Below are 11,499 nucleotides of genomic sequence, written 5' to 3'. Positions count from 1 at the left end.
TATACCGGTATTAGTATAGTATCGCGATACTAATGAATCATATTCGGTACTATACCGCCTCTAAAAAGTACCGGTCCACCATCCCCCCGGGCCCCCGTCGTCGTCGCATCGTGACATTGCTGGTTTTACGAGCAGAGGAGCATGTTCGGCAGCGCACACACACAAAGTACTTACAAGCAGATACAGTGTGTAGACCTGAAAAGGGAGAACGGACGCATTTTGGCTTAAAAACTAACAATAAAGGTGTACACTTTTAAGTAGGGATGTCCGATAATGGCTTTTTGCCGAAATCCGATATTCCGATATTGTCCAACTCGATACTGATATATACAGTCATGGAATTAACACATTATTATGCCTAATTTGGACAACCAGGTATGGTGAAGATAAGGTCCTTTTTTTTAAATTAATAAAATAAATAAATTTAAAAAGATTTTTGAATAAAAAAGAAAGTAAAACAATATAAAAACAGTTGCATAGAAACTAGTAATTAATGAAAATGGGTAGAATTAACTGTTAAAGGTTAGTACTATTAGTGGACCAGCAGCACGCACAATCATGTGTGCTTACGGACTGTATCCCTTGCAGACTGTATTGATATATATTGATATATAATGTATTAATAACAGAAAGAAACTGCCCTTTAGTGTGAATGAGTGTAAATGGGGGAGGGAGGTTTTTTTGGGTTAGTGCACTAATTGTAAGTGTATCTTGTGTATTTTATGTTGATTTAATTAAAAAAAAAAAAATAATTAAAAAAAAAATTAAAAAACGATACCGATAATAAAAAAAAAAAACGATACAGATCATTTCCGATATTACATTTTAAAGCATTTATCGGCCGATAATATCGGCAGGTTGATATTATCGGACATCTCTACTTTTAAGACAACGGCTAACGTCCATCCGCAGTCTGCAGTGTTGTAGCTACTTCTAAATCACTAATCCTCGCCTCCATGGCGACAAATAAAGTAAGTTTCTTACACGTATCATTATCACTGCAGGACGAGGAATAGCTAAACATGCTTCACTACACATCGTAGACGCCAAGTGTGGATCTACACCTGACATCCACTGTAATGATACCGAGTACAGGAGCGTATCTAGTCGATACTACTATGATTGCATGGATATTTTTTGGCATCACAACATTTTCTTTCGTTTAAAAAAAAAATATATTATGTTTATAAACTCAGGAAAATGTCCCTGTACACATGAGGACTTTGAATATGACTAATGTATGATCCTGTAACTACTTGGTATCGGATCAATACCTACATTTGTGGTATCATCCAAAACTAATGTAAAGCATCCAAACAACAGAAGAATAAGTGATTCCTACATTTTAACAGAGGTGTTAAAACAGAAAATAAACATATATTAACAGTAAATGAACAAGTAGTAATCCATCACAATGTAGACAAATAAATAAGTAGATAAATGACACAATATGTTACTGCATATGTCAGCAGACTAATTAGAAGTCTTTGTTTGTTTACTTACTACTAAAAGAAAGTTGTCTTGTATGTTCACTATTTTATTTAAGGACAAACTTGCAATAATAAACATATGTTTAATGTACCCTAAGATTTTTTGTTAAAATAAAGCCAATAATGCCATTTTTTATGATCCCCCTTTTTTTTTTTAGAAAAGTACCGAAAAGTATCGAAATACATTTTGGTACTGGTACCAAAATATTTGTTTCGGGACAACACTAACATGTCAAGGTCAACTCTTTTTTCAGGGTTTTGTTGATGGTGACCTCTCCAAAATCCAATACGGAGGCGCCAACGTGTCGGGCTTCCAGATTGTCGATTTCGACGACCCTCTGGTTTCCAAGTTCGACCAGAGGTGGGAGGCTCTCGAGGAGAAGGAGTATCCAGGAGCAGACAGTAAAATAAGGGTGAGTGTCAGTGTCAGTTGGCATTATAAATACTTCAGACGTAAGAACTCTGCATTATTAAACAAGTCTGGCCGAGTAGACCATTCTCATGGGCAATGACGATACATGTGATTCTACTGGTCTGCCATGGATGTTCTCAACAAGTGCTCCGTCTTCAATCCCCGCTGCCGTAGTACACGTCGGCGCTGACCTACGACGCGGTGCAGGTGATGACGGAGGCCTTCCGCTACCTGCACAAGCAGCGCATCGACTTCACCCGCAGAGCCAACAATGGCGACTGCCTGGCCAACCCCGCCGTTCCTTGGGCTCAGGGCGTGGAGATCGAGCGAGCGCTGAAGCAGGTAAGACATCCACAACCGTTTCCTCCCTCACAAAGACGGGTTGCTATGGCGACCCCCCCCCCTTCGGGAAACACCGACAAAGGCGGCGGGTCGGGCGCTCTGCAGGGAATGATTGATGTTGTCCCTTCGGATGCTCGCACTCATGAAATTGAAAATGTTGGCCAGAAGCTTTTTCATGTGAGACTGCCACAAAGCCGGTAAGACAGGTTGATATTTGCACGTTGGACATAATAAAGCCTTCCTCTCGCTGTGGCAGTGCTATTTACGGAAAGCCACGAGGCATTGTCAAACTAAGACAAAAGTTAATCCCTTACATTCTCACAGTGTAGAAATGGAAGACGCAGCATTTGGAGCAACAGAGCATTGGATATCTTCCTCACGGGTACTTAGACCAGGCAGGAGTCCATTAATCCTGTTGACTGGACAACTTCTTCTGTTCAAGATTGTGCTTATGTTGGAGAGTTTCCCGGCCAGGGATGGGTACCTTTCACATTTCAGTCGATACTGTTACGGTACAGGGGAAGAAGACGGCACAGAACGCAGGGACGTCGTTTTAGCTCTATTTATTTATATATTTACAATAGTATGGACTTGGAGAAGGCATTCGAAGTCCTGTGGATAGTGCTCAGAGGGTATGGAGTAATGGACTGTCTGATTGTGGCGGTCCACTCCCTGTATGATCAGTGTCAGAGCTTGGGTACGTCAGAGCCGTTTCCAGTGAGGGTTGGACTCCGCCAAGGCTGCCCTTTGTCACCGATTCTGTTCTTAACCTTTATGGACAGAATTTCTAGGCGCAGTCAGGGCGTTGAGAGTGTCTGGTTTGGTGGCTGCAGGACTAGGTCTCTACTTTTTGCAGATGATGTGGTCCTGATGGCTTCATCTGGCCAAGATCTCACTGGATCGGTTTGCAGCCAAGTGTGAAGCGACTGTGATGGGAATCAGCACCTCCAATTCCGAGTCCATTGTTCTCTCCCAGAAAAGGGTGCAGTGCCATCTCCGGGTTGGGGATTAGATCTTGCCCCAAAGTGGAGGAGTTCAAGTACCTCGGAGTCTTGTTCACGAGTGAGGGAAGAGTGGATGGTGAGATCGACAGGCAGATCGGTGCGGCGTCTTCAGTAATGCGGACGCTGTATCGATACGTTGTGGTGAAGAAGGAGCTGAGCCGGAAGGCAAAGCTCTCGATTTGCCGGTCGATCTACGTTCCCATCCTCACCTATGGTCATGAGCTTTGGGTTGTGAGCGAAAGGACAAGATCACGGGTACAAGAGGCCGAAATGAGCTTCCTCCGGCGGGTGGCAGGGCTCTCCCTTAGAGATAGGGAGGAACTCAAAGTAAAGCCGCTGCTCCTCCACATGGAGAGGAGCCAGAAGAGGTGGTTCGGGCATCTGGTCAGGATGCCACCCAAACGCCTCCCTCGGGAGGTGTTTCGGGCACGTCCGACCAGTAGGAGGCCACGGGGAAGACCCAGGACACGTTAGGAAGACTATCTCTCCCAGCTGGCCTTACTGTACTAATCAATTTATTCTTGCTCTGTTGGCATTGACAATTGTAACATTACCTCGAGGCAGTCCGGCTGAGTTCTGAGTATGCAACCGGACGTCAAGTCACATGCAACAAAGGCCTGGAAATATTTGATCTTATATGAACCGGTAGTACAGACGGACTTTGGACGGTTTCTTATTTAAGTATCGAATTTGGTGGCCAATCCCAGCTGACTATTGGGCACTTTGCCTACATTGGCCGGGAATCGAACTCCTGTACTGCTGAGAATAAATGGACCACTGAATCACAGAAGCCAAAGAATATGTCTAAATGTTGTATGGTTATATTAATAGCTCATTGCCGTTTAAGTCGTCTGCCAATTAAAGGCCAGACAGAAAAATCGTGTTCTTCATCACCCGCCCACATCCCTATTTCCAATTTCTGGCTATGTTGCTCGTAAAATCCTTTTTGCAGTCAGTTAGGATCAATGTCCGCACTTTTTAAAAGGAGAAGTGAACAGGAAGTGCTGTTTTAGAGAAACGTATAAAGCAGACCTGGGCAAATTAAGGCCCCCAAATATTTTTTTTTTGATCTTTAAGATGGAAAGTGTAGCTGCCATTATGATGTGCAGTGATGTTTTCTAATGACCGTATGTCTTCAACTATACAAAGTCTTTCAATGGTTGGAATCTGCGATGTTGCATGATGTACTAGTTACTATGGTAATCTAATTAGCTACTATGGTAATCTAATTAGTTACAATGGTAATCTAAGTCTCAGCTCAGACGAGGCACCAAGCAGTGTGGGTGGGGAACGTTTCCACGGAGTGTTTCCAGAGCCTGAAATGTGGGTGTCAGGGACAGACGCGGAAGGAGATTTTTACAACAAAGTTCTAAAGCTTAGTGATAAATCAGATCTAGGAGGGTTTTTTTTTTTTACCCTTCACGTTCATATGTTGCTGTGTTTGTTGCGTTTCGCTTGATTGTAAAATATGTTGATGGAGAGAGAGGGTGTGAGGTTCATATGTTGTCAATATTTAGTGTTTTATGAATCTTAGTTAATTATTATTGTTTATTTTTTTTGTCCTGTCCAGCTTCTCAGGCGAATCATATAGTAGATGTAGATGCCCATATCGGCTGTACAGATTTACTTTACAAAAGAGAAGTGTGGGATACTTCTCTTGTTGCCTTATTTGTATTTGACTTTATTAAATGTATTTATATTATCATTTGGTGCAGCCGGGCCGGAGCAGGAGGGGATAGAAAGAGAACAAAAAAAAGACAGAGGGGGAAATTGTGGGGACAAGAGGGGGATTAGACAGACAGACAAAAACAACAACAGCAAACACAACAACAACAACAGTAGAGCAACATCAGCAAATAGGATATGTACAAATATGATGGTAAAAGTGATAGCAAAGAAGCAGTTAGCGAAATAAATAATAATACAGAAATGGAGTAATACAAATACCAATAGAAATAGCGCTATTGATAATGAACAATACCAATAATTTACCTTTATTATCAACAATACAGTTGTTCAAATGCAACAATACGTATACGTAATGATAACTAGAGATACAAAAGAATGCAGAAAAATGGAGGGGAAGAAAGAGTAGCAACCTATATTAACCTTGTAGATTGTTATAGTAACAATAGGTTAAGCTTTGTCAGTGTGCCATGTGTTACCCAGTTTACCCTAGGGCAGAGGTCAGTAACCCGCGGCTCTAGAGCCACATGGGGCTCTTTAGCGGCACCCTGGTGGCTCCATGGAGCTTTTTCAAAAATGTATGAAAATGGAAAAAAGATGGGGGTAAAAGTATATGTTTTTATTTGGTTTCTGGAGGAGGACAAACATGACACAAACCTGCCTAATTGTTAGAAAGCCCACTGTTTAATATGTTTGTGTTTATTCTTTACTGATGAGAGTATTTGGCGAGCGCCGTTTTGTCCTACGAATTTCAGCGGCCTTAAACTAACCGTTGTGTGGACTGTGACTCAACAGTTTGTTAACATGTAAAACTTTCTCCAACGCTGCCACAGAAAGACATGTTTTATGCCACTCCTTCTTTGTCTCATTTTGTCCACCAAACGTTTTGTACTGTGCGTGAATGCACAAAGGTGAGCTTTGTTGATGTTATTGACTTGTTGGAGTGCTAATCAGGCATATTTGGTCAGTGCATGATTGCAAGCTAATCATGCTATTTAGGCTAGCTGTATGTACATATTGCATCATTATGCTTCATGTGCAGGTATAGTTGAGTTAATTTAATTTCCCTTACTTATGTCCTCTGTGTATTTGATTTATATTTACATTATCTGTATGTAATATTAGCTGCCAAGTTGTTCCAGACCACAGCAAATGTTACCCAGCTTGCAGAGATTGTAATAAATCCATTAGAAGAAGACAGCCTGCCGTTTCCTTTAACTTGGATACACACATATATTCTAAGAAAGTCATTTCCAGGAGTTATCTCACCCTCTGAGAAGTTTTACTAATGTTTTCCAATGTTGTAAAAATGTGTAGAATAAATATTACATTTCAACATTTCTGTCAACGAAGATTTGCATCAGCCTGCGACACAGTCATTTTGATAGTAGGCTAATTTAGCTAATTAGCCACTTACATCATGTGTTGCCATCATTATGACACTTATAGAAGTCTTTTCATTTTTTGCGGCTCCAGACCGATAACTTTTTTTGTATTTGTGGTCCAATATGGCTCCTTCAACATTTTGGGTTGCCGACCCCTGCCCTAGGTCAACAACGTTAATAAATGTTTGATGAAGCATGATTATGTGCATGAGTGTTTTGTATGTATATGTACTTGTATATGTACAGTATATGTATATGTATGTTTGTACAGTGAATGTATATGTACATGTATGTGTATGTGTATGTTTGTACAGTGAATGTATATGTACATGTATGTGTATATGTATGTTTGTACAGAGAATGTATATGTACATGTATGTGTATGTGTATGTTTGTACAGTGAATGTATGTGTACAGTATGTGTATATGTATGTTTGTACAGTGAATGTATATGTACATGTATGTGTATATGTATGTTTGTACAGTGAATGTATATGTACATGTATGTGTATGTGTATGTTTGTACAGTGAATGTATATGTACAGTATGTGTATATGTGTTTGTACAGTGAATGTATATGTACATGTATGTGTATATGTATGTTTGTACAGTGAATGTGCGTGTGGATGTACGAACTTTGAGTATGTAGGTATGTACCGTATTTGTGTATGTATGTGGGAGCGTAGGTACCTATGTATGTATGTGAGTATATGTGAATTTGTATGTACAATATATTTGACTCCCAGTGTGTGTGGGAGCCAGAGTACGGCCCCAGCCACCCAGAGAGCCCAACTCACAAACAGCAGGTGTGGCGCCCAGGGAACCAGTTAATATTGTAAATCCCACATTCTTTAGTCTCATTCAGTAAAATTTAAAATTCTGTTCCGTTTAAGGCGGTCTGTCATAACGATTTTAGCATTCAATCAGACATTATTGTGAGGTTTTTTATTAGTGTTCCTAAAAATAGATATACCGGCCCCCGGACACATTTTTTTCCTTTAAATTTGGCCCCTTGAGTCAAAATAATTGCCCAGGCCTGAGCTAGACCATAAATACTACATCTTCTTTTTTACTTTATTCTTGCACTATCTTATACCTTGATTCAAACCGATTCTCACAATATATCATTTAGTATGATAATTATAATAAAACCTTTTCAAAACAGGTTACAGGTTAGAAAATCCTATGTTTGGTTTGCTGACTTATGACATATACGTGTAACGAGTAGCCCAGAGATGGCTTAAAGTTTTGGTTTTTTTTCTAATTAGTTACTAATGTAAGTCACAGCAGCTCAGACAAGGCACCAAGCAGTGTGGGTGGGGAGCGTTTCCACAGAGCGTTTCCAGAGCCTGAAATGTGGGTGTCAGGGACAGACGCGGAAGGCAATTTTTACAACAAAGTTCTAAAGCTTAGTGATATATCACATATATCAGATCTTGGTTGGGTTTTTTTCCCCCTCCACGTTTATATTTCGCTGTTTGTTGCATTTTTGCTGCATTTCGTTTGATTGTAAAATATGTGGATGGAGAGGGTAGGTGACGTCAATATTCAGTGTTTTATCAATCATAGTTAATATTGTAAACCCCACATTCTTTATTTTCATATACATTCTGGGCAGTGCCGGCCCAAGCCTCCATGGGGCCCTAAGCAAAATTTGATTTTGGGGCCCTCTATTTCTGCCAATAATATTGATTGTTGATCATTCACACACCTACTATAAACTCATTGCGGCTCTGGCAGTGTTGTTTACATTATCCTATTGTCAGCCTGGCATGTCTTTACAAATGACATGTCATTTATTAAGATATGGGGGTGGCCCAGTTAAGAACATAAATAATACCAATGAATGAACGTATGATGTCCAGAGTGCCACATATGGTTCCTAATCTTAAAATGTAGAAAACATTCAGCTACAAGAGTGGCCTGGGGTTGAACAGTCCAAGTGATAAAGCTTTGTATTTACAGTAAAAGTGTCATCTTGTCTCATCAGTCTTGTACATATTAGTCTTTAATTACTAGTTTATGTTTTTAGTTAATTGTTCATATTTAATGTTTACTTTGTACAAAGAGAACGCAGTCTACTGAAGTTAAATTCCATGTGTGTTAAACATAACTGGACAATAAAGCTGATTCTGATTCACTTTATTATTTTTGGTAACAAAAACCTGAAACAGCAATGTGCAAAAATGTTGACCTAAAATTGTGTTTTTGTACAATAATATATCTTTGATCATTTAGAAATCATCAGTCAGACTCGTACATGCAAAAAATAAAAAATAATAATTTTTGTTAATTGCTTTTGGGGGCCCCCTGGTCGCTGCGGGGCCCTAAGCAAGCGCTTAGTACGCTTATGCCTTGGGCCGGCTCTGATTCTGGGTGTCTCATTCAGTAAAAAAAATGTAAAATTCCAATCCGTTTTTTAAGGTGGTCTGTCATAACGTTTTTAGCATTCAATCAGACATTATTGTGAGGTTTTGTATTAGTGTTCCTGAATATAGTTTTACCGGACCCCGAACATATTTTTTTCTCTAAATTTGGCCCCTTGTGTTGAAATAACTGCCCAGGCCTGGTATAAAGGCATATCAGGACCGCATTAGTCAAGAGTATCGTGGTTTCCAAGTGTGGTAGAAGTCCAAGACTACTTTTCTACTGATCAATTAAGCTTTAATGGACGCAATTGTCACCTCTCTCTTTCTTTAAGACTTTTCAGCTCCATTAAAGTGCTAGCTTTAAAATTAAAGACACATTGTCGCAATAGGTGCGTGTGGAGGGCCTGACGGGGAACATCCAGTTCGACCAACACGGCAAGAGGGTCAACTACTCCGTCAACATAATGGAGCTGAAGAACAACGGCCCCGTTAAGGTAAAGGTTCCTGCTGCAGGGCTGTGGAGATTACCAACGTGTGTCCTGTTCTGCCGGCGCTCATTACTTATTCAACCCGGCAGATTGGCTACTGGAACGAAGTTGACAAAATGGCTGTCACCAAGTCCGACGTCTTAGGCAACGACTCGTCGGTGATGGAAAACAAAACCGTTATTGTGACAACCATCTTGGTGAGTATGGAGGAAAACACCGCGATGCTTTGATTGATGATGGCTGCTTTAATTGGCTCGTCGGCGTTTGTTGTTTGGCTCCCCCGACACCAGGTAACAATAAAACGAAATTAAGTGCTGCTTATTCATCACTGATCGGGATTCTTGCACCAAATTAAACAACACAATTACAGCCCTTGATTTGCTAAACATAATCGAAGTTTTGTGGAAAAACGGTATGCCTGATATTAGAATGTTGCTTCTTTGGGTACCTATCGATTCCGATTCCTGGGATAGCGATTCGACTCAGAATCGATTCTCGATCAAACACGATCTTAAATTCAAACCGTTTCTCGCAATGTATTTTTTGGTATAGTAATTACAATTAAACATTTTCAAAACAGGCTACACGTCAGAATAGCTCAACCTGCTTGCATTAAGATGGTCTAAAAACGCCTTTTTACAAATCAGTTCTAATAAAAAAGAAATATATATATATTTTTTTTTTTTTATTAAATATATATATATATATATATATATTTAATTTAAATATATATATATATATTTAAATATATATATATATATATATATATATATATATACACATATATATATATATATATATATATATATATATATATATATATATATATATATATATATATAAATAAAACCGAGATTTCAGTGGTTTATCCGTTATACAAAAAATATATATATATATATATATATATATATATATATATATATATATATATATATATATATATATATATATATATATATATATATATATATATATATATATGTGTGTGTTAAGTCAGGAAAAAACACAAGCATGTTTTGCAGGTTAAATTTTTATTTATTTATTTTACTTTTAATAAAATCCCCTTACAAGCAGGGAAACAGGCTTGTAGGGATGATATAGCATGTTGTGTTTTTTCCTGATCTAGCACACACACATATATATATATATGTATATATATATATATGTATGTTTTAGATACATAAACTATATATATATATGTATACTGTATATGTATATATACATATACATATATATACATATATATATACATATATATATATATATATATATATATATATATATATATATATATATATATATATATATATATATATATATATATATATATATATATATATGTGTGTGTGTGTGTGTTAGATCAGGAAAAAACACCTTATATTGTTGGATTGATTAAAAGATATATATATGTATATATATATATATATATATATATATATATATATATATATATATAAATATATATATATATATATATATATATATATATATATATATATTTTTTTTTTTTATCAATTCAACAATATAAGGCTTGTAGGGATGATATAGCGTCTTGTTTTTTTTTTCCTGATCTAACATATATATATATATATATATATATATATATATATATATATATATATATATATATAATACCATAATAATACAATAGCAATCAACAGAGCAATTGAGAGGACACACAAACATGACACAAAACAATCCAAAAGTAGTCAAACAAAAATGAATGATATTGACAACAGTATCAATATTAAGATTTCCAACATAGCAGTGATTAGGAGTCCCTCATTATATATAGTAATATTTGTATTTTATTTAATTTTTTAAATTATGAATCAATTTAGAATCGTGGTGAATAAAAATCGCAGTTCGGATGTGAATCAATGTTTTTTGCAGTCCTGCTTGATGTCGCAGTTTCTGCTCTCGCTACTCGTTTCGAGCGTGTGCAGCTAGTTAACAGTATGAAGAAAAAGAAGCTCCAGTTTCTGTTGAGGATTAATGTTCCTTCTTTTGAATTATGTGGGAGGAAGCCGGAGTACCCGGAGAGAACCCACGCAGTCAAAGGGAGAACATGCAAACTCCACACAGAAAGACCCCGAATCCGGGGATCGAACCTTCTTAATGTGAGGCACACACATACCACCATGCTGAAAATATAAACATAAAATAAACATACCAAAAGTATAATGTCCATTGTGTATTTACATAAATAAAATACAAGGTTTAGTGGTAATATATTCACACAATAAACTACACATACAGAATAGAAAGTATACAACATTCACACACCAAACATTGTATGTGACTTTATTATTACTATTAGCGT

At 37.6% G+C, this 11,499-nt stretch overlaps 1 protein-coding gene across 7 annotated transcripts in view; it reads left to right on the top strand.

The window, feature by feature from the left end:
• gria2b (glutamate receptor, ionotropic, AMPA 2b) overlaps nucleotides 1-11,499 on the top strand; it is a 130,995-nt gene that overhangs the window by 69,822 nt on the left and 49,674 nt on the right. For all 7 annotated transcript variants that reach the window (XM_061976576.1, XM_061976579.1, XM_061976575.1 and 4 more), the window contains 4 exons: nucleotides 1,745-1,903; nucleotides 2,077-2,244; nucleotides 9,078-9,182; nucleotides 9,266-9,373. In XM_061976576.1, the coding sequence (XP_061832560.1) occupies nucleotides 1,745-1,903; nucleotides 2,077-2,244; nucleotides 9,078-9,182; nucleotides 9,266-9,373 (540 nt within the window). The remainder of the gene's footprint in view (nucleotides 1-1,744; nucleotides 1,904-2,076; nucleotides 2,245-9,077; nucleotides 9,183-9,265; nucleotides 9,374-11,499) is intronic.

Source organism: Nerophis lumbriciformis, linkage group LG16 (genome assembly GCF_033978685.3).
Source record: "Nerophis lumbriciformis linkage group LG16, RoL_Nlum_v2.1, whole genome shotgun sequence".
Taxonomy (NCBI): Eukaryota; Metazoa; Chordata; class Actinopteri; order Syngnathiformes; family Syngnathidae; genus Nerophis; species Nerophis lumbriciformis.
The sequence above is the reverse complement of the archived record's forward strand: the minus strand, read 5'-3'. Positions and strand labels throughout refer to the sequence as shown.